At 37.2% G+C, this 23,751-nt stretch overlaps 1 protein-coding gene and 1 long non-coding RNA gene across 3 annotated transcripts; one reads left to right on the top strand and one right to left on the bottom strand.

The window, feature by feature from the left end:
• Positions 1-1,855: 1,855 nt before the first annotated feature.
• On the bottom strand, positions 1,856-21,947 carry LOC114395936 (PH, RCC1 and FYVE domains-containing protein 1-like). 2 transcript variants are annotated; one of them, XM_028357805.1, is made up of 9 exons: positions 21,334-21,947; positions 19,491-19,577; positions 17,724-17,813; positions 7,830-7,910; positions 7,198-7,392; positions 4,963-7,104; positions 3,936-4,082; positions 2,851-3,227; positions 1,856-2,431 (listed from the first exon to the last, which is right to left on the bottom strand). In XM_028357805.1, exons 1-9 carry the CDS (start codon positions 21,403-21,405, stop codon positions 2,299-2,301), a joined length of 3,324 nt encoding a protein of 1,107 aa, XP_028213606.1. In that variant the 5' UTR covers positions 21,406-21,947; the 3' UTR covers positions 1,856-2,298. The 2 variants fall into 2 exon arrangements, with proteins under 2 accessions (XP_028213606.1, XP_028213607.1); XM_028357806.1 differs by lacking the exon at positions 7,830-7,910.
• A 68-nt stretch (positions 21,948-22,015) lies between these two features.
• On the top strand, positions 22,016-23,558 carry LOC114395937. Its single transcript, XR_003663158.1, has 3 exons — positions 22,016-22,155; positions 22,534-22,717; positions 22,826-23,558. It is a non-coding gene; the product is annotated as an uncharacterized LOC114395937 (long non-coding RNA).
• Positions 23,559-23,751: the final 193 nt, after the last annotated feature.

Here is a 23,751-nt window from a genome sequence, read left to right as displayed (position 1 = left end):
ATGAATTAATGTTAATTTCAGGATGTGCCGAGTATCATGTACTCATTTATGAAAGCTGCAGGATTCACCCATCTGAATTTGGAAGGGATTACAAAGTGCAAGATTGTTTATAATCATTGGAGGAAGACTACAAAAATTGGAAATGGATGGAGGACTTTTGCACAATCACAAAATTTGCAAGTTGGAACTCAAATTATATTTGAGTTCCATATGCAACTTCTAACTTTGTTTTATTTTGGAATTGTTCGTAATTGAAGTACATTATATTATACTATTATTGATCTGTAAATTTTTATTTATAAGTCTTGGTGATATATTTTGTGCGAATTGGAACATCCTGAACACATTTGTGGGAAATTTTTGTTTATAAGTACTCTTGGTGCATGACATATTTTGTTTATAACTCTTAGTGGTATATTTGATGATATATTAATTTGTGTAAATTTTTGTTTAAGTCTGTGGTATATTTTGTTTATAATTTTGGCTTATTTTTAGAGTTTTTTTACAACTTTGAATGATAAGTTAAAAAAATTGATGTTGTTGTTTACTGACAACATCGGTTTTTATAAAAATTGATGTTTTTCCGTAAAACAACATCAGTTTTTAAAAAATCGATGTTAACGTTGATACTTTTAACATCATTAGTTTCAACATCAGTTAATAGCTGATGTTGAAAGTCCTTAATAACCGATGTTAAAAGTCTATTTTCTAGTAGTGTCGTTCGCCTGAACTAAACCAAATTGTTCATCAATGAGTTGAATTGGGTTGGGTTTCAAAAAGAAATTGTGAAAACTGAACTGAACAAATCGATCAAATTTGATTCAGTTGGATCCTGAATTTGGTCAAAATCGACCTGAATCACCAAGGATTGATAATAAGGAAGAAAACAGAAAAATTTTGTTCAAACAAAGATAAAGAAGAACTCGAATTACTTGATAGTATTGATAATGAAAAAATCATAAAATATTTTCAAAGTATGAAAATGGGTGAAAGACAATAAATTGTAGAAGTTTAAATACTTTATATTTCTTTTATCATGATATTGTATGTTTTGTAGAATCTTGTGATATTTTACTTTTGTGAAAATATTAAAAATTATTTTTTGCCCTCACTAAGAAAAATTTCTAGATCTCCAACTGCGTACAAAGTATTTTGGTCACATAATTTGAATATAATTTTTTGTTTCTTCGTTTAAGGCAATATAGATATTGCAAAAAACTATAATTTTCTTCACAAAATTTTCAATTGAATCAATAAACAAATCTTTGTTTTCATTATTACCCATATTATAATTTTGAACTTATTATTTAACCTCAAAAGGAACGAGTAGATGCTAATTTTGAAACATTATACAGGATGATACGAAATTACAATCAATTAACTATTAAAAATTTATATTATTGTACTTTTTTTTATCCAAACTTTATCATATATTTGTTATCTTTTAAATCAATTCTTGTAATTTTGAATATTTTTTAAAAACTGATAAAATCCTTTTAAATCTTATAAATTTAAAAATCTTTTCAAATCTTATGAATACATATTATAAATTCATTAAAAATATAAAATCTAATTAAAAAAATCTTAATAGTCATCACATTTCTATAAAGTCTTTTATAATCCACAAGATTTTTTATATTAAAAAAGTCTTTTAATAAATAATTTTTAGGAAGAAAAAAAAAACCACTTTTAAAAAGAAATCAAACCATAGTTCTCTTTTTTTGGATTCTGGTCTTTTTTGGGATTCTGACCGTAGTTCTGGGCTAATTTAATCGGTTCTTCACTGATTTTTTGCTTTAATAGATGAACGCCATACAAAGTATACAATATTGCTAGACAAATGAGAATCAGAACATAATGCTTTGAAATACTGTACGAGCACGAAAAATATAACATTTGCCAGAGTCTATCTATATTAACTACTTAAAGCCATCTATCCCATGGCTGAAGGTATTATATAACTGGTGTAAAAGAAAAATTAGTAAATGCATTTGCTTATGAAATTTACATTGCAGCTACTTTAAACAAGAGCCAATAACCTACTAGGAATTTACATTTCTCACCCTCAACCCCCACACAAGCTACATATAGGGAAAAAATGGAAAATGTAATCAAAATGGGAAAAAAAAAGTGGAATTACAAAATCACAATCAAATCCCTATTCTCTCCTATTATGCCAATCCCTGCTTCCCTTAATGTTTTTTTAATCTTGGATGGAAGCCAAAGGTATTTGATGGCAAATTCTTGCTTCAAGTCCTGCCAAAACGGGTTAAAACTCCTCATGTACAAATTATCACATCAATGAGCCAGGTCCTCACTCCCAACACCAATTGTCGACTTGTCAATCATGCGCACGTTGTATTGTTCATATACTCTTGCCCGATTCTCTGCCCACCATTGTTCTGCTTGTTTCTCACTAAACCGCTTCCGACTGCATTCACCAATGCAAAGGGTTAAACCCACATTATAATATGGCTAAACGTTTGAAATGCAACATAGTTATCTGAATTGCTTGTAAAGCTTTCTTTTCCCATCATAAACCAAATTACAGAATAAAGCATTTAGCTAGGAAATTGCTTGTCAAAGATTACAACCTATGTATATTATACTCAACATGAGAAATGCCAACACATTACGCACTCTTTCCAACATCGGTTGAAATTCATGTAGGTCTCACTTGTAGTTCTATTTCTACAGTGGTAGAACTCACATGAATTTAAACCAATAATAGAGAATATGTTGGAAAAATTGTATTGCTGGCATTTCTCTACTCTGCATCAACAAAGTTTGGAGGTCAAGTTATGTAAGTTGACCAAAAAAAAAAAGTTAATACGATAGAGCATTCTATACCTGAAGCGAACTCTTTTAAGATCTATTACTCCTCCTGGTAGGGAGGTAAGAGTAATATATACACCAGGTTCATCTTGCTCAACCCATTCAGTCTCATTATCCTTTGTTTTGTTACCATTTCTGCTAATTGCATCCGATTGACTGTGTTTAATGTGACCTGCACTCCGGTTGGTGATGGTGCTTGATCCATTTGAAAGTATCTGGTTAGTGGATCCAGTTGAGTCTGATTCTGGGCTTGTTGCTTGTATATTCAATCGATCGAAGGAAGCATTAGTAAGGTCATTGGAACCAGGATTTAAGCCAAAGGAAGCAAGAGAGGGTGGCGATCTGACATTCCTGGATGCTCCTACGGGTAGCCTCTCAGCCATGTCCTTCAACTATTCAGTGCAAGAAACAAGGACATGTAAGATTAGTGAGACTAGTTCTGATACATCCAGTACAAATCGATAAGAGTTAATTCGGTTAATATTACTTTTTAGTCCTAGAGTTATTTTTGTAAATTTCATTAGGATATTAAACTTTGGTATAGTTATGTCAAATCAATGCATAGGCATCAGTTTCATGAGGTTTTCCTCATTCTTGTGGTCGTTTAGGCATGTTTTCAGAGGCTGGTTATTTATTTAATATGTACACTACTTGGTCTCCAAGTAAGCATAGTACTTGAATGAAAATTTTCTAGATATTATTTCTGATGAGCAAAGATAATTATAATATATAGACCTAGGCTGGTAACTACTTGCCTAGAATAAGACTCTATTACAGGCAACAAATCACATTTATAGTAGCAATAACATTTATTTTTTCATCTACAACCTTTCACCCATTAGTGTTGCTTTTCTAATCAAACAACTCAAGAAAATATAAATAGGCATAGAATCCTCTTGAATATGGTTTTTCTAGATAAAGTTAGCTTATTTTAAATGGGGAAAAAAAAGTTACCAACCCACTACTTGTGTGCATACCCAATGCAATGCATGAAAATGTATTTGATTTTGGGTCCTTCATATTTTCCTTCGTGAGTAAGAACTTCTAGCTGTTATAGGAATATAGTTTGTAAAAATGGCTTGAGGGGTAAGAGTTCCTACCTGCGCAGTGAGTGACTTGATCACTTCCTTTGCTGCTTTGCATTTGGCAGTTTCTTCGCTTGCAATTGCTATTGCTTCTTTCAACTGTTTAGTTGTTCTTTCCAACTCAACTTCTTGAAGCTGGGCTTTCCGAGTCAGGTTTTCCACCTAATAGGGGACAAAAAATTCATCAGGCTCACTACAAATAGATAGTCAAGAGATTTCACCAAGTTGTGGTTTAGAAAAATAAATAAACATGAGAAAAAGTAAACTATTTCCACCCTATGACAGTGAGTTAAAACATCTTGTGGAGGTATAGAAAAGATTGTTAACTCCTGCCCCAGAGCTATACACCACAGAAAAACTATCCCTGCCCAAGGTAGAAGCCAAATGGAACAACAGAAAGAAAAATCATAGGCCTCCTGTTTTACTCCTATATAACTACCTCTCATCCTCTCCACTATCAGCGCATCCAAACCAAAAAAGAAATATAACAAACAAGACTGTGTCCTAGCCAAGTCTATTTAATTTTATTTTTCTTTCTTTATTTCTTCTAGTGAACACCCTGCATATCCAAGGTCCATCTCCTTGGCCTGCTACTAATGGACCTCTATCAGAACCAAACCATTAAAAGCTCTAGCTCAGCTCATTTACTAAACAGAGTCATAATTTCAATTTTCAACTCAGACGCAGCTCATGAGTTCATGAGCCTAGCTTATTGAGCTCATAGCTAACCACATCTTAAATAGTTTGTGACCTAGCTCCACTAATCACCAGCCCTCTCTGAAACAGTTGCATGCACATGCTCTAACGTAACAACAATTAAAAATTAAAATTTACATGACAATATTACAACTCTGCACATACGTTTATATATTATCTGGCTTGTAAACTATTATACAATTCAACCATCAGAAAATAATGAAGTTGCTTCCAATTAAATATGCATTTAGCTAGAAACAGAAAATCATAATATCAATTGGTATAAAAACTCCATTCATTTCACCAAGGGAATACCGTCCATCAATGAAAGCATAAGATAAAATACCTGCGATCTTAATTTAACAACCTCCTGACTGAGGTTATCATTGATTCTCTTAGCATCATCCACAACCATCTTTGGGGATGAAAGTCCCCCCAGTGTTGGGGTTGGAGTAGTTGAACGAGGTGGACTAGGTCGTCTAGATATTGGGGATGTTGCCCGGGAAACAATTCTAGATCCAGGAACAGAAGCTGAAAAAAACTTCTTCGATGATCCAAAACCAGGATTAAAAGATTTAGAAATATTCATTGCTCCCCACTGGGAACCACCATTTGGAGCAGGTGAGACACGGCTACTGTTGAATTCCAATTTTTTGTTTTTCTTTGAAGATCTGCTGTCCACTTGTTTCAAGGATTCCATTGAAGAAAACCTGGCAAGTTGATTATGAGATCTGGAATCCAATTTATCATCCTTACCATTAAACTGAAGTGACCACCCCTGATTAAGACTTCCTCTTCTGCTCATAGAAGACTGAGATGAAGAATCAGTTTCTGTAGTTTTCCTTATTTTATTAAAACAATTATCACAGACACGATAAGGTTTGTTGGGGTTTGGTGCCATTGAAGCCTTAACAGATTTCTTATTACTGCATGAATGACAAAAAACAAGTCCACAGTTATAACAATTGTGGCGTTTCCTTTTGAAATTGAATGGCACACGGCAGCCAGAACACATGGACTGGTCAACACCAGATACCCACTTATGCAGGCATATGGCTGCAGTGAAATTTGTACCACAAGCAATACTTTTTACTTGTTTGTCTTTCAGAGCTTCTACTAATGTTGGGGTGTTTCTATCATTAGTATCCCCATGGCCTAAACGACCATTTGCACCCTTCCCCCACGTGAAAACTTCAGTCCTTGAAGTTAAAACTGCAACATGATATGCACCACAAGCTATCTCCTCCACAAAACTCTTTGAAAGCTTTCCTTCAACACGGATTGGTAGCTTCCCATCAGCTTGAGTATTTCCTAACTGGCCATAGACACAACTGCCCATTGTATAGACATGGCGTGATCTAGAAAGTGCTACAGTCATACTATGACCACAAGCAACTTGACAAAAATTATGTTCATCAAGAGTCACAACACAGGTTGGAACAAGTTTTGATTCCTTGTCACCATGCCCAAGTCGACCTTTGTCTCCATCACCCCATGTAAACAGCTTCCCTGAAGAGCAGTTGCTGGAACTCGAATTTCCAACCATGACCTCCACAACAGCAGCAGTATGCCAAACACCACAAGCAGCCTGCACAGTACGAAGACCCTTCAGGGACTCTATTTCCCTAGGCAAGGAAACACTTTTTCGGTCTCCATGACCCAGAGCACCAAATGTACCATCGCCGAAAGTAAATAATTGCCCCGAAGAGGTAACAACAGCAGTGTGCCATGGACCACAAGAAATAGATGAAACATGTATGCCCTCCAAAGGGCCATTTACTCTTTTTGGGACCCAGTGGCTCACCTGATTTCCATGCCCCAGAAGACCATAATTGTAAGTGCCATCACCCCACGTATAAAGATCACCAGAAAGTGTCACAGCACATGTATGATACTCCCCACAAGCTACAAGTTCAATATTTGTATTACTTAGAGATTCAATAAGCTTTGGATGAGGAACATCAGAATCAACTCCATGCCCAAGCCTTCCTCCTGATTCTTCCCCCCAGGAAAAAACTTCACCTTGTTTGGTCACCAAGGCAGCATGTTTCCCACCACAAGCAATATTCTGCACATCAAGAACTACTGCTGATTCCAAGGCTTTAGGCAACAGAGAATCCATTTTGACACCAAAATTACTCCCAACTTGGTGAACCCCACCACCCAATACACCATCACCCATGCCTTCCCCCCAAATGAAAACATCCCCCAAGGCATCACCATCATCATGACCAGAACCTTGGCTAGATGAGCTAACAGCACTTGATAGGCTAACTCTAAAAGCATCCATAGGCATTGTCTTCATTTGACCATGCATGCTATCTGATCCTCCTGATGACACAGAGTGGAGCGAACCACTGGCAGAATCTGGAGGGAAGAAACCCATTGGAGGAATAGGATAATAAATCACATCAGAAAATGCTTTATCCAAACCATTCTTAGGGGGGCTTTCATATGGGCTATGAAGGCGAAGATGATCCCCACTGTCCTGAATATTTAAAATGAAAATCCTCTGAATAAACATCTTTAACTGAAATGTAGTCAAACAGGGAGAAAATAAAAAGACACTATATATTAATACCTTTTGCAAGCTTTCGTTACTACCAAAAGGAGAATTCAAGGGAGAACTTCTTCTAGTGTATGTTCGAGGACTATTAGCTTCAGATGGAATACCGTCACTTCTTGACTCTGGTCTCCACTTCCGGTGATGGCTGCGAGAAATTAACGCTTTCAATCCACTGAACCAAACCTCAGCTTCATCTTTATCCTTACAAATCTGGTAGAAAAAAATTTTAGAATCAGATCACAACATTATATAAAGCTTCTACAAACAAAATACCTCAATAATGCTCATAATATAAATTAAATCTGTGCAATCAAAGCAGCAGGCCAAGAACAACCCCCAAAAAAAGTGGGAAAATGACCCATAATACAGCTTGGAAAAAGTTTTCCATTAATAGTTTGTGACTACAATTTTTGATTAACCAAGCATCAGTTAATTTAACAAATAACCTATCCAAAGTTATTTACGAATCTACCACACATTTCTGCCACCACCCACCACCCCTTTTACAAATTTGTGGTTGACTGTAGCTAGATTATTGATTAAATTAATTGATGCATAGGAAATCATATTTCTTTTTCCCCTAAGCTCCATCTATGGGCCATTTTTCAAGAAGAGGGGGAAGTGGAGAGGTATATAGAAATTTATACCAAGTCTAATGATCTATCATTGTAAATGAGAGAAAATGACTGGTACTCCTTCTCGGGCCGCGGATATCTTTGAAAGATTGGCTGAAAAAAAAAGGGTCATGTTTAATCAGTCATGACAGAGATAGAAAAGAGAACCCATGCTCTTGCGATGAATTCACTGCAGATGTTCAAAGTCAAGAAGGAACTCTGAATATATTTAAAATTATTAAATAAACCCATGCTCATGCTCACCGGAACAACATGACCATGTGTAGTGTAATTTTACATAAATGACAAGTTATTAGAAAAGACAGCACAAAAGTACATCAGCATGTATATAAATTCCTGGAAAGAAACAGCATAATAGTTGCTATTAGAAATTACATAAATGATAGCAAGGGAAAGAGAAAATCCATGACCCCAACAAATTAATCCTCGGTAGCCAATAAATCATGATAGAATTTGAGAGAAAGTAAAATAGTGTTTATCATTGATCTGAAAAAGATTAGACTAAGTTACAACCAACAGTGCACACACACACACACAAGTTCATGGTGGGTGAGACCGAGAAGAATTGGAAGGATCACACAGTATGAGCTTGGCCCTGAACACTTCAAAATTACTTGGAGACAAAGCTTTGGTAAGAATATCTGCATACTGACTAGTAGCAGGAACATAAACTACCAGAAGTAGTTTATTTAGAACCTTTTCTCTCACAAAAAATAGGTCTATCTCCATGTGCTTTGTACGAGCATGAAGGACTTGGTTATGAGCCAAAGCCACAATGCTTGTGTTGACACAATGAATAACAGGAAGTTTGTGAGGAACAAGTTCATAAAAAGAGATTGAAGCCAGGATACTTCAGCATTAACTAAGGCCAAGCTTCTGTATTCAGCCTCTGTGCTTGAGCGGGCAACAACTGACTGTTTCTTTGACCACCAGGATACTAAATTAGGACCAAAGTAGACACAAGCACCAGAAGTGGACCTCCTGTCATCAGGATCAGAGGCCCAATCTGCATCACAGAATGCATTGATGGAGAAAGGTGCAGAAGCTGGCCTTAGATGAAGACCCCATGTAAGAGTACCCTTAAGATACCATAGTATCCTTTTAACTGCAGCTCAGTGATCTTCAAGAGGCTCCTTCATGAACTGACAGACTTTATTCACAGAAAAGCTAATTTCTGGTCTGGTTATAGTTGCATACTATAGTGCACCTACAACAGATCTGAACATATATGGATCAGTGAGTGGATCAGATCCACTTTTAGTTAGCTTACATCCAGTAACCATAGGTGAAGAAATAGGTTTTGCTTCTGTCATATTAGTTTAGGCCAGCAAGTCTCTAATGTATTTTCCTTGAGTGAGAACAATAGATCCATCAGATTGATGTTTTACCTCAATTCCCAAGAAATAGTCTAGAGAACCAAGATCTTTAAGAAAGAAAAAAGTATTTAGCTTAGAGATGAGTTGCTTGATTAAGGAAGGATTATTCCCTGTTATGATGATATCATCTACATAAACAAGCATATAGGTTGTTGAGGACCCCTTGGAGTAGACAAATAAAGAGGGATCACACTTGCTGGACTTACATTCAAACTTCAGAAGTGCACCTTGAGTTTATCAAACCAGGCTCTAGGGGCATGTTTAAGACCATAGATGGCCTTATTAAGCTTGCAGACCATAGATTTGGTGGAAGACTCAAAACCAGGAGGTTGCTGCATGTACACCTCTTCTTCCAAAATCCCATTAAGAAAAGCATTATTTACATCTAACTGTTGCAATTGCCAGCCATAAGTGACAGCAAGGGTGAGAAGCAATCTCACTGTTATTGGCCTTATCACAGGTGAGAATGTTTCCGTATAGTCAGTTCCATACTACAGATGGAACCCTTTGGCCACTAATCTGGCTTTGTATTTACTGACTGTATCATCGGGATTCTCTTTAATTCTGAAAACCCATTTGCAACCAATAGGAACTCTGTAGGAGGCAGAGAAAAAAGAGTCCAAGTACCATTGTTGATGAGGGCATCATACTCAGTTTTCATGGCAGCTAACCATGTAGGGCCAGTCAAGGCTTGCTTAGCAGACATAGACTCCATATGAGCAAGAAGAAGAGTAGGATGAATTCGAGGCTGAAAAATTCCAGACTTAGACCTAGTTTGCATTGGATGTGTGTTTTGAACAATGGGATGAATAACTGTGTTCCGGTTGAGATACTTGTAGATCAGAATTTGGTGAAGATGAATTAGTAGAAGCAATAGAAGTTGTGTTAGGTACAGGATGAATCTCACTAGGAGAAGTAGGAGCCGATTAATTGGACTGAGAATTAGACATGTGTGTGGAAGAGTAATCAACAATAGGAATAGGTGCTTGTGGTTGAGGAACAGACACAGTAGGTATGGTAGTGGTGGGAAATTGTGACTCTAAAGAAGAGTGTGAGGAAGAAGTAGAGGAAAACAGACTAGGGTAGGGAAATTTGGACTCATTAAACACAACATCCTTAGAGATGTAAATTATGCCTTCTGCTGAAAGACACTTGTACCCTTTGTGAGCAGGTGAATATCCCAGAAAAATACACTCTTGAGATCTAAACTGAAGTTTATTTTGGTTGTAAGGTCTTAAGAGTGGAAAACAAGCACACCCAAACACCCTTAGAAAATGAAAATCGGGCTGCTGTTTATACAATTTGACAAATGGTATATCAAAATTAAGAGAGGAAGTAGGGAGTCTATTGATAAGAAAAACACTGATTAGGAAAGCATGATCCCAATAGGTAAGAGGAAGAAGAGCTTGGGCCAAGAGAGTAAGTCCAAGCTCAACCATGTGTCTATGTTTTCTCTCAAGGGAAAATCACCCAATGAATGATCCCTAACGGCTGTAAAAGGTCTAAACTCTCCCCCACCCCCCAGTCTGTTTGAACCGCTTTAATAGGAAAACCAAACTGTTTCTCAACCATTGCTTGAAACTGTTTGAAAATATTCAGTGTTTCAGACCTTGCTTTAAGCAGAAAAATCCAGGTATACCTAGTATAGGCATCAACAAAAGTAACATAATAGTTATACCCAGTAGATGAAACAAAGGGAGCTGGTCCCCAAAGGTCACTAGTTTGAGGAGTTGATTTTAAGTGGTGTGAGAAGAGGGAGTGTAGTTTATGTGCTTTACCAAGACAGCATGAACAACAGAAATCAAGCTCAGTTTTGTTGATAAATGGAATCTTACAAAGTTGCATTACAAGTTTTTGAACAGCAGCACTAGGATGGCCTAGCCTAGAGTGCCAAGTGCTTGAAGTAATGGAATTTACAGAGGCAGAATTTACAAGAGAATGATGTAAACTAGAATTGAGCTTGTCTTGACATTGAAGGAAGGACTTGACAGCAAGCTGGGAAATTTGTACAAACCATCAGAACTGAGATTTGCTTTGAGAAGTATCTCATCGGATCCATGAGATTTGACCAAACAAACATTAGGATGGAAATCAAAAAACACAAAATTGCCTTTTGCAAACTGACTTACACTTAGCAGAGTTTTAGAGATATTAGGAACATGCAACAGATTATGAAGATTAAGAGTAACATTAGAATTGAATGGAGATAAAAATGAAGATGAGCTAATAGATTTAATCGGCAAACCTTGACCATTTACTATAATAACCTGATCAGATCCCTTAAAGGGAACACAATGCTGAATGTTTTGAACATTTGAGGTCACAAGAGGGAAGCACCAGAATCAGGAAACCAGCTACTAGATGGAGTATTAGTGGATCCAGCAATCATAGCTTGTGGTTGATTAGGAGTAGTAGATGATGGAGGAGCTGACTGCGGCAGTGCTGAAGTATAGGTCATAGGATAATTGACAATCATAGAAGCTTGTGAAGAGTTTCCCGAGTAGCCTTGTTGCTGCAACTGTTGTGGAAAAACAGATTGAGCAGTGCCTAAGTAAGCTTGTTGCTGTAACTGCTGTGGAAAGACAGGTTGAGCAGAAAATTGTTGAGCATGGGAGCATATTGCACTGGAGCTTGTGCATAATGTTGCTGTGTGCCAAAAGGAACTTGCATTGGTTGAACACAGCTTGCATAGGCTGCATAGGTTGAGTCATAATAGGATAAGTTGTGCTATAGAAAGAGGAAGATGGTCTATGCCAACAATTGCCAGCATCATGCCCATACTTAAACAGATGGAGCATTGAATAGAGCTATGACCACCAGGGCCACCAAAACAACCTGCACAGCCACCAAAGCAGCCACCACGACCACCACAGCCACCATTGAAGACTGTTGATATTGATTTTGATCATTTTGGGAATAATTCGAGTACTAATTCTGATAAGCATAAGCATAAGCCACACATCACCAAGGTGTATACCCGCAAACAGCGAGCAAGAGAAGCAATAACCATGGACCACCACCAGCAGGGCGCACAACACAATAACCATGGACCACCACCAGCAGGGCGCACAACACAATAACCATGGACCACCACCAGCAGGGCACACAACACAATAACCATGGACCACCAGCAACAGGACGCACAACACCCAAGGGGTGCAAACCACCCAACAGTTACAACCTACCCAAAAGGTGTAAACCACCCAATAGTTACGATTCACCCAAAGGGTGCAAGGTCAGAAGATGTGAATCAAGGGAGACATGACCCTTGGGAACAGTCACAACCAACCGTTATGATCCGCCCAAGGGATGCAAGGTCAGGAGATGCGAATCAAGGGGGCATGACCCTTGGGAGCAGTCACAACCATTCAGAATAATTGTGTCCATTACCTGTAGTATAAATAGATGTAAACCAGAATGGGAAAGTCACTCTGGAATTAGGAAGAATCTGAATTGTGGAGAGGTAGGCTCTCGAAAACCTGTGTAATAAAATATCTCAAATTATCTATAAAAATTTATGTTTCATCTTTTTAAATCTGTTCCATTTTTATTTGTTCATATCAATTTGGTATCAGAGCACCGATCCGGTGCTTGTTTCCAACAATGGTGACAACTCGATCTAATTCTGAAAATCTAGACACAATGGAGAGAATTTTGGAGATGCTAATGGAGGACCGACAAAACCAAGTTGCAGAACGACAACTACTTGAAACATGTTTTGCGCGCCTAGAAGCCATGATGGAAAATTTGTCCAAGCATTCAGATGACGACACACCCAAAGGTTCCGTCAATAAAGAAGAGACACCCAAAAACCACACCAGCGAAGGAAAAACAGAACGACGGAGAAAATTGAAAATCCCCATATATGATGGGGAATCTGATGCTTATAGTTGGATAAATAAATTGGAACGCTTCTTTCAAAAGAGAGATATACTGGAAGAAGAGAAAATTCAAGCAATTATGGTGGCACTAGATGGAAAGGCGCTATCTTGGTTCCAATGGTGGGAGACTTGCAATTCTGATATTGGATGGGGCGACTTCAAAGTTGCCATTCTTGAAAGATTCCAAACTTCAGCCACTCTCAACCCTTTTGCCGCCCGCCTTGCACTTAAACAAGAAGAAACGGTGGAAGAGTACGTTGAGCAACTCGAAAGGTTTGCAGGAATGCTACAAAATGTTGGTGAAGAACATTTTTGTGAACGGAATGAAGGAAGATGACATTGCAAAAACCGCTTTCCGCACACATGAAGGCCACTATGAATTTATGGTACTTCCATTTGGACTTACTAACGCACCTTCTTTTCAATCATTAACGAATGAAGTTTTAAGGCCAGTACTCCGGAAATATGTTTTAGCATTCTTTGATGATATCCTAATATATAGCCCTTCCATGGAAGAACATAAGTAACACCTGCGAAATTGACATTATTGCAACAAAGTGAACTAAAGATCAATGGCAAGAAATGCTCCTTCGGCCAAGCAAACTTGGAATATCTAGGACATGTTATTTCTGCTGGAGGTGTATCCGCAGATCCTCAGAAGTTGGAAGCAATGACATTATGGCCTATGCCCAAGAATGTCACTAGCTTAAGGGGATTCTTAGGCCTTACTGGCTATTCCAGGAGGTTTGTTCATAATTATGGAAAAATAGCAAGGCCATTGACCAACCTGTTGAAGAAAAATGTCTTCCAATGGAGTCCAGAGGTGCAAACTGCCTTCGAACAACTTCAGCAAGCCATGACCAGTTTGCCTACATTAGCAGTACCTGACTTTTCAAAGCCTTTTGTGGTTGAAACTGATGCTTGTGGAACTGGATTAGGAGCGGTTCTAATGCAAGAAGGAAGACCCCTAGCCTTTTGGAGCACTACCATATCCAAAAGAAACCAAAGGAAATCGGTGTATGATCACGAATTGATGGCAGTCGTGAAAGTGGTCCAAAAATGGCGACACTACTTGCTAGGAAAGCATTTCATTATCAAAACTGACCAAAAAAGTTCAAAATTTTTGACAGAATAGAGGATGCTCGGAAAGGAACAATACAAATGGATTTCCAAATTGGCAAGATATGATTTTGAAATATAGTACAAGCCAGGGAAGGAAAATTCTGCCGCCGATGCCTTTTCCAGGAGAAGTTCCTATTGTGCCATGACAGTCTTACAAATTCACAATTTCGAGGAATGGACAGAAGAGATCAAACAAGATGACAAGTTACAGAAAATCATGGAAGACCTGATTATTGATCCCGCATCTCATATGGGCTATACTTTCAGGGATTAGAAGTTATTTTACAAGGAGAAATTGGTGTTATCCAAATCTTCCTCCTGGATTCCAATCATTTAAAAAGAATTTCATTCATCATTGGTAGGAGGACATTCAGGTATCTTCAAAACTTACAAAAGAATAGCAACTCTAGTGTATTGGGAAGGGATGAAAACCGATATCAAGAATTTCGTTGCTACTTGCGAAGTATATCAAAGAAACAAAAGCGACAACTTGTCTCCAGCAGGATTGCTACAGCCATTACCCATTCCTACTCAAGTATGGACAAATATTTTTATGGATTTTATTGGAGGACTGCCCAAATCCAAGGGGAAGGATACAATCCTGATGGTGGTTGACCGACTCACTAAATATGCCCACTTCATACCATTAGGACATCCCTTCACTGCTACCGAAGTAGCCGCAGTTTTTCTACATGAAATTGTAAGATTGCATGGATTTCCGTCTACCATTGTCTCAGATCGTGACCCTTTGTTTTTAAGGAACTTCTAGAAAGCCCTTTTTAAAGCAGTAGGTACACAACTTAAGTTCAGTTCAGCATATCATCCCCAAACTGACGGACAGACAGAAGTTGTCAACCGATGCTTGGAAGTTTATTTACGGAGCTTAACTGGAACAAAGCCTAAGAAATGGGCCTCTTGTCTTCCATGGGTAGAATTCTGGTTTAACTCTAATTATAACGCTTCAAGCAAGATGTCTCCTTTCAAAGCTTTGTATGGACATGATCCCCCTCACATTCTCAAGGGATCCACCATTCCTTCCCACCTTGAAGAAGTCAATAAACTAACAATTGCTCGAAATGAATTATTGACTACTCTAAGAGAAAATTTGTTGAAGTCTCAAGATATCATGCGTGCAAATGCCAACAAACGCCACCAGGACAAAGAATATGCAATCGGTGATTGGGTGTTCTTGAAGATGCAACCTTACAGGAGAAGATCCTTGGCTAAAAGGATTAATGAAAAACTCTCCCCTAGATTTTATGGTCCTTTCCAGGTGTTAAACAAGGTGGGTGTTGTTGCTTATAAGTTGGATCTTCCATCTCACAGTAAAATTCATCCGGTCTTTCTCTCCTCAAGAAAGCCATTGATGACTCGTTCCAGTCCCAACCTTTACCACCTATGTTATCTGAGGATCAGGAATTACAAGCTTATCCAGATTCTGTTTTAGATATTTGGGAATTACAACCTGGCAACGTGGAAGTTTTAATTCAGTGACAAAATCTCCCTCCCAGTGAAAATAGTTGGGAATTTGTGGCTAAATTACAAGAGGTTTTTCCGACTAATCACCTTGAGGACAAGGTGAGTCTTTTAGGTGGGGGTATTGATATGCATAAGCATAAGCCACACATCACCATGGTGTACAACCGTAAACAGCAAGCAAGAGAAGCAATAACCATGGACCACCAGCAGCAGGGCACACAACACAATAACCATGGACCACCAGCGGCAGGGCGCACAACACCCAAGGGGTGCAAACCACCCAACAATTACAACTCACCCAAAGGGTGTAAACCACCCAATAGTTACGATTCACCCAAAGGGTGCAAGGTCAGAAGATGTCAATCAAGGGGACACGACCCTTGAGAACAGTCACAACCAACCATTATGATCCACCCAAGGGGTGCAAGGTCAGGAGATGCGAATCAAGGGGACATGACCCTTGGGAACAGTCACAACCAACCGTTATGATCTGCCCAAGGGATGCAAGGTCAGGAGATGCGAATCAAGGGGGCATGACCCTTGGGAATAGTCACAACCATTCAAAATAATTGTGTCCATTAGATGTAGTATAAATAGAAGTGAACCAGAATGGGAAAGTCACTTTGGAATTAGGAAGAATCTGAATTGTGGAGAGACAAGCTTTCGAAAACCTGTGCAATAAAAAAAATATCTCAAATTATCTATAAAAATTTATGTTTCATCTTTTCAAATCTGTTCCATTTTTATCTGTTCATATCAGATTTTGATTAGGCTTTGAGGCTGATTTTGATTCTGTTACACAAGATTAGCTTGAATAGAATCTGAATTGAAATTCAATGGAGCAGTAGAAATGGACGCAATGTTGATAGAAGCAACATTTTTCTTATGAGATTCATGTGCAAAAAGCACTGTTTCAATCTCATCAATAATGATGTCTGTGTTCTTTCACAGAAATCAGATCACCAATAGCAGCAAGAGAGTCAACAATGTTTTGTATTGCAAAAACAGATTGACCTTCAAGGAGATTTGGCGAAGATCAGTACGCAGCTGCCTCGCTCTCGCATTGTATGAGCATGAAATTAATTGAGAATTTTATCCCATAGTGACCAAGAATTTGTGCAGCCTATGAACTTGCGAAGCATCGAAGCAGAAACGACGGATTGAAGCAACGAGGGCAACAATTGATCATGTTGCTCCCAGGCATGGTAAGCTTCAGTTACGCAACCAGCATCACGATCAGCAATTGTCGCAGACATCGCCAGAATCTGCACATTCTGAATGAATTGGAGAAGACGATCCCAGAAGAGATAATTCACAGCATCGAGCTTCTTGGTAATGATGTGATTGAAGTTCGTGTTAGCCGATGAAGGTTGAATCGGCAGCGCATGGCCACCATTTAGCAGAGGATCACAACCGCCACCACCGGCAGTAACCGGAGTAGTCATCCTGATCGCGAGCGCGGCAGAGATAGGTGGAGGAGGAGGGGAAAACAGATTGAAATCTCCTGAAGAGATAAAAAAAATGATCAAAGATAAAAAAGTGAGGAAATTCCCAAAAAATTTGTGCAGATCCCAACCTAGATCTGTGATAGCATTTGAGAGAAAGTAAAATAGTGTTTGTCATTGATCTGAAAAAGATTAGACAAAGTTACAACTAACAGTGTTATCTCTTTATATAGAGAGATTCAACTGTAACTAACTCTCAACTGTAAACTAACCCAGACAGTTACTAACTACAGTTAGTAACTGTAACTACCTTACAGCTGGTGACAGCTCCCTAACAGTAAGTAAAAGTTAATACAATGGAGTAAGAATACTAATAAAATCATATCTCCTAAAGGGAAACAGGATCAAAAAATTTCCATAAACTGTTATTATATATTGGAAAAGATTCAGAATAACTCATTTATATATATCAACTAGGAACAAATTGTGAGATCACAATAATGCATACATAAATGATTTATTTATATAAGGAATGACATTGTTGGCTAAATCAGAAACAGCAAAATAGTATCAATGATTTCCTAGTCATGTTAAAAAACTTACCGTGCGTTGTCCAGATATAATCCTAGAAACATTAGTTAGTTTAAGGCGCTTCTCTTCTTTCCCTGAGAACCATATCAAAATAGATTCATCCTGAAAGCAATAGACAAATCAAATACTTTCAACTTTTGATAACCAAACAATTATTGGAAAGGAAAAAACAACTGCAAAAACTGGAAACTGTCATGAACCAACTATCCCAAAAAACATAACCTACCAGGTGAAGACATGTGAAATTTTTTACTAGTAAAATATTTAAGATATATTCGCGATAGACAAATATCACATTGTATCTTAGATATTTATTTTCCTATTTTACTTTTTTTGAAAGAGAAAAAAATCAAAACAATGTGATATTTATCTATCTAAAAAATATCTTTGATATTTTACAATTTTATTAACTACAATTTCATATCTCCAACACACTCCCATGCAAAACCCTTTGGGCTTGAAGCATGTATAATGTACAAGCCCAATCAACCTTGTGCTAAAATTCAGATTCTATTTAGAAGAATGGGGATGGTGAGGATCAAACTCCTAGCCACTTGGTTCCAGAAGCTCTAATACTATGGTCAAGAACTAAATGACATAAAGACAAGAGCAATTAGGTAAAGACTCATGAACGGTTTTTATATGTAACACACTACCCTACGTAAAAGTCCTTTAGGCTCAAAGCATGGATAATGCACAAGCCCACGTACCCTGCTCTGATATTCAACTTTTTTATTTAGAAGAATGAGTTTCAAGGATAGAAGTCATGAGCACTAGGCCATGGAAGCTATAAACTCTGATACCATGTATGTCATCATGATTCAATTATCTCAATTCTCAAAAGCTTACTGTTTAGCAAAGCCATGTGAATGGTCTGATATATCTAACATAAGCCAATAACATATTGAAGGTAATGCAAAATAAACCATAGCCAATACTATAGCAATAACAAAACAAGCATGAGGCTAGAGAGCAATGAAATGTTAGCCAGTAGATTCTATAAATAACACATAATCACAGCATGCAGCAGATCTTGATATAGTCAATAAGGTAACAGTATATTTGCATAACTCTAAATTTAATATATATGGCCTTTGGCAAGGTAAAGCTTCCATTTTTTAGTATTTGCATGAAGGGTGTCTAACACAAATCCAATCAGTCTCATGACTAAGAGAAGTCCTTCCCCCATCTTCTACTATGAATACTATTGTGACGAAAATTATATTTCTGCTAAACTAGTCAAGGTTCCCCATGGTTTAGCAAAAGCAATATTAAGTTTTAACATTTTCAATTAGTTGATTGAAACTTTGTAATCAGCCATAGCAACCATGATTTCCCATAATTTCACAATGATACTGCAAAAACATAATATAACTGTAGATAAGCCATTAATAGTTCTTTCTGTAGTTATTTGAAACTTTTTAGGTATGCTCTTCTGAAATCTCCTTTTACACAATATAATTTGTTGGATGGATACATTTTGGCCTCTCTTCAACAAATTACTAACACTCTTCATCTGTCAACTTCAAGACCGTCTACTATATTTCTCCCTACTTCCTTTTTGAGAAATCTTGTTACAACTATTTATACAGTAAAAATGTAAAATATGAAAATACAGAACTAAAAGAAAAAAGAGACTGAGGCTCTAAGTTTGTCTTTCAAAATAATACAGGGACAAAGTAATGGCAAACACATATCTTAGGAACTAGGAAGAAAAGAGTGAAATACACTTTCACAGGGATTAATCTATATGTACAGAAAAAGAAGCACAAAACTCACATTGGAAAGCCGAAAGGGACAAAACTTGGGCTTCCCTCTCCTTCCATACTTGAGCAAGTAAGCCCCTTTTTTTAAAGCAGTAATAGCCTGTACTTAAGACCAATAAAGAACCTCAGTCAGTATAGTCAGCACATTTGGCAAGCACAAAAGTATTCCTGAAGTCTCAAATTCCACAAAACACAACAATAGACTGAATGCACATCAACTTAGATCAAAATTGAAAAAAACTTTATAGTTACCATGATGAGATTATTATCCCACACATCTTACTATTTAGAAAATCTCCTAAAAATTTAGTCCCTAAAAGAAGCAGCTAGAAATTTTGAAAAAAAGAAAATCTTTGACAACCATGGACCCATTAGTTCTGCAGAGACTGTTCCTTCTTATCCTGATTTGCTAATTATTAGCATCTCTACAAGCAAGGACCCGAGCAGACAGGAAAATTCAATATGATGCACTTGCTCTCACTCTTGGCTACAACCTAAATATCACTATCAATTAAAGAGCAATAGATCCTTTAGTAATTTTCAAAATCAAATTTTTCCACTACAGTATTGAGCTCATCAAAGCATAAATAGCCAGATAGTCAGATACAATAACCAAAGCCTTTTCACTACGCAGGTTCAACTAGATGAATCAAATGATGTCAATCTTTCTTGGCCTACCTGTACCTCTAGTTATTAGGTTATCCTTCATCTAACCAATTTGTATAGACAAGCACTTTCAAGTTTCAAGGACCAAAGCAACACAAATAAAAACTTATCAAAACCAAATTGATTATTAACTCACTAAATGTCTATACTTCACAGATACAAAAACAGGCCAGGGTTTCTGTAAACAAAACATTTTAAAAAGTCGAACAAGACCTGACATGGCATTTAGAAATAAAGATAATATATCACATATAATTGGAAAATGCTTATATTTTATCCTCTCCCTATATATAATATATAATATATAATATATATAATATAACACTCGCAAAACCATTTCTCTTCTGCAAGTCAAGTCCTTATCCCTGAAGTATCTACAATATGAGTGAAATGCTCCTTCCACACTAACAAGAAACCAGAATGTTCATGTGTTAAGATTTATAAAGCATCAGTTTTCTGATTCCACCACATGTTCATTCATTTTCCCAAATCACAAGATTGCAAGCAAGCATCATACACCACACTACCACCTTTTCCCTTTTCCAAGCATTACTACTAAATACTAATGCCACCCAACATTTCCAATTCCACTCGCTGAACCGAATATCATCAGTTTTTACCGGTATCCTACCATTTATAATTACAGAGATCAAACAAATAAGCAAAATTACAAAGAATTTCAATATGGAAAATGTTAATCAATGCCCTTGGCGCATTGGTTAAGAAATTAAAAGGAGAAAGATATTTATTGGGATGCACAAAATTGTGCTACCCATGACTTTTTAAGGGCAATGTTTAGTAAGACCCTTTCAATATTTCTCTAAGTCATGTTGTATAACACACGTATATTCAATGCAGAATCAAACCCATTACTGGAAAAGGCCAAAAGAAAACCCAAAAAGCTTACTTTAGCTGATGACAAACACCCCTACCTAGTAGTCAAGCAATTTAATGAACCAACCAACTTGACTTCCAGTATAGTACCAAGCTATCATCATCGTCATCATTTAATATCTCATTTAAAAACCTATTTGAATATCCATAAATATTCGACAAAAAAATCCAAATAAATAAATAAATAAATTCAAACAAAAAATAACTAAAAAAACCTATTGAATACTAAGTATTAAATATCAATAAATATTAAACAATTCAACATGAATACAGTAGTCACGAACTAACCAATATACCTGCTCAATGTCTCTTTCCACGGGACCAGTTCTATTAAGATCCGAAGTCGTCATCGTATCAGTGCGTGACATCACTCGAAACACAAAATTAACCGCTCAGAAGAAACTAACTATTCTTCCTCCAAATTCCAACACCAATTTCACACTCACTCGCTCATTCACCCGTTCTCGTGCCCGAACCCTTCCATTCACCCAATAACCCTCCCAAACCCTTGCTAAACCCCGAATTCACACGCTCCGAAGCCTCAAATTCTTCACGCGCGTCGAAATTCGAAACCTCCACCATCATAATCGAACTCCAATTCGCGCAACTACGGGACCGTCGTTGTCGTCCTCATCGCAATGCTTCCGAACTCCGCGTCACCGAGCACAGCGACGGCTCCGGCGAACTCCGGCTATCTCCGGCGCCGATCGGCACCGGAAGAAGCTTTTAGGTCACGGAAAACCGACACGATCGGAACACTCCACGGATTTCGGCGATTGAACTAAGCCGGGGAAATCGGAATGAGAAAATCTCCGACGAAGATATGATCTGATAGCGAAGTTTGAGAAGAGAGAGAAAGCGTGATAGAGAGAGAAAGCGAGTGGTAGAGAAAGAGAGTGTGAAGAAGAAAAAAAAAAGCATAAAAAAAATTCAGAGAGTGAGAAAAGGAAGTGAAAAAATAAAGAAAAGGAAAAGAAAAAATGGGCGAAAGGGAAAGGAAATAATAAAAGTGAAAGGGCGGAGAAGATTGGCCTTCGTGTTGGGTTTATATTGCGAGTTTGCCACTGAGTGTTCGGTGATTTTTCGGGAGAAAATCGAGAGTGAGTGGGAAAGAAAAGGTACGAATTGACTGTTAATTAAAGTTTTGAAAGAAATTGTTGAGGGTCTTCCGGTCGTTGTTGTTGAGTCAATGCCTCGAGGGTATTTAATACTAGTATTTTTTTTCTCTGATTATATTTTGTTTTTTCGTTATGTTTTTCTACATGGGAGTAGCTTCTCTTTTTTTCATGAAAATTCATTATATTATTTCAATAAAAAATCTGTTCAGCAATACATTGGGGTATTTGCCGATACACTTGGCAACTACTGATGTTATACAATTTACATACTGATAGTCTGATATACCTGAGACCATTAGACTTTGCTATTGTAAAATCATAGATCTTACAATGGTATATTTTACAATAACTTAAGTTCCTTGAATTCTATTTTTGTAGGCACGTTCAACCCACCTAATAGACACGTGGATATCTGAAGAAAATGATATCCAACTTCAAATTATTGGACTTCAAGTTTTCAAATTATTGATCAAAAACAAAATTTGGGCACGGAAATAGGCCAGGAAACATTGTGTGTGATACATTTAACACTGGCATGTGAGGTTTGCTTGTTTTCTTAAAGGTAAATGGAGTAGCATATTATCTTTAGGTTTCTTCAGTATAGATTCTTAAAATGTTCCGATGTCCATTTTCTCATCTAATTATTGAACTGTATGGTTTTATGACCCAGATAGAAAAGAGTTATCAATCAGAAGCTGTGGTGGTACAGGATTTCCATATTGGTATCAACTTTGGAGATGATTCATTATCCAATGTGAAGTCCTTAAAAGTTTAGAAATTTAAAAATTGTGTCTTGTTGCCTCCCTTGGACTCTTTCCATCTTTCAAGCTTGATGGAAAATTTATTATTGATTCTGAGTTTCTTCCGAGTAACCCGGTAGGTCTTCTAGTGCTATTTCATTTGAATACTTGGAAACCTTGATGTTCACGGATATAGCGGAAAGGGAATATAAAATAGTGCAAGGAACTTTTTCCTCATCTTAAGATCCATCTATAGTGATTTGTCCCAAGCTGAAAGAGCACATGCTAGAGCAACTTCCTTGTTTAATGTGATTAGGTTGTTGATAGATACAAAATTCTGTCCACTGCTGGAGTTATAATTTGTAGCTCAAACATCATTGTAAGAAGACTAAAGGCAAAAAGATTGATGACACTGAATGCATCCAGATAATAGATGATGATATTGATAATAGCACGAGTTAAAGTCTGGATGTGCCAATTCTGATGTTGCCTGGCTTTGCATCAGGTATCTACTTTGTTACATATAATTAGTAGTTACTTATTTCAAATCCAGTATTTTGTCCTTTGGACAATTTCAAATATTGGGCTAACCACTCATCCCTATAATACAATCTTGTTTATTGGAAATGTTTCACACTTTTACTCTCTAGTTAGCAAACAATAGTAACATAAATGACACATAATTTTATTAATGTTTACTAGTGATGGTGTAAATGGGCCTTGTGCATGTTTAAGAATACATCAGACTCCCAACAATAGATGCATAAGGGATATTTTTCATCTGTTTCCGTTCTAGATCATTCTTTGGACATTGCATGAGACTAAATTTGTCTCCTTTTTGTATTGGAACGGGAGA

This window comes from Glycine soja, chromosome 18, assembly GCF_004193775.1.
Source record: "Glycine soja cultivar W05 chromosome 18, ASM419377v2, whole genome shotgun sequence".
Taxonomy (NCBI): Eukaryota; Viridiplantae; Streptophyta; class Magnoliopsida; order Fabales; family Fabaceae; genus Glycine; species Glycine soja.
Note: the sequence above shows the minus strand (reverse complement) of the source record. Positions and strands in the feature narration are given on the sequence as shown.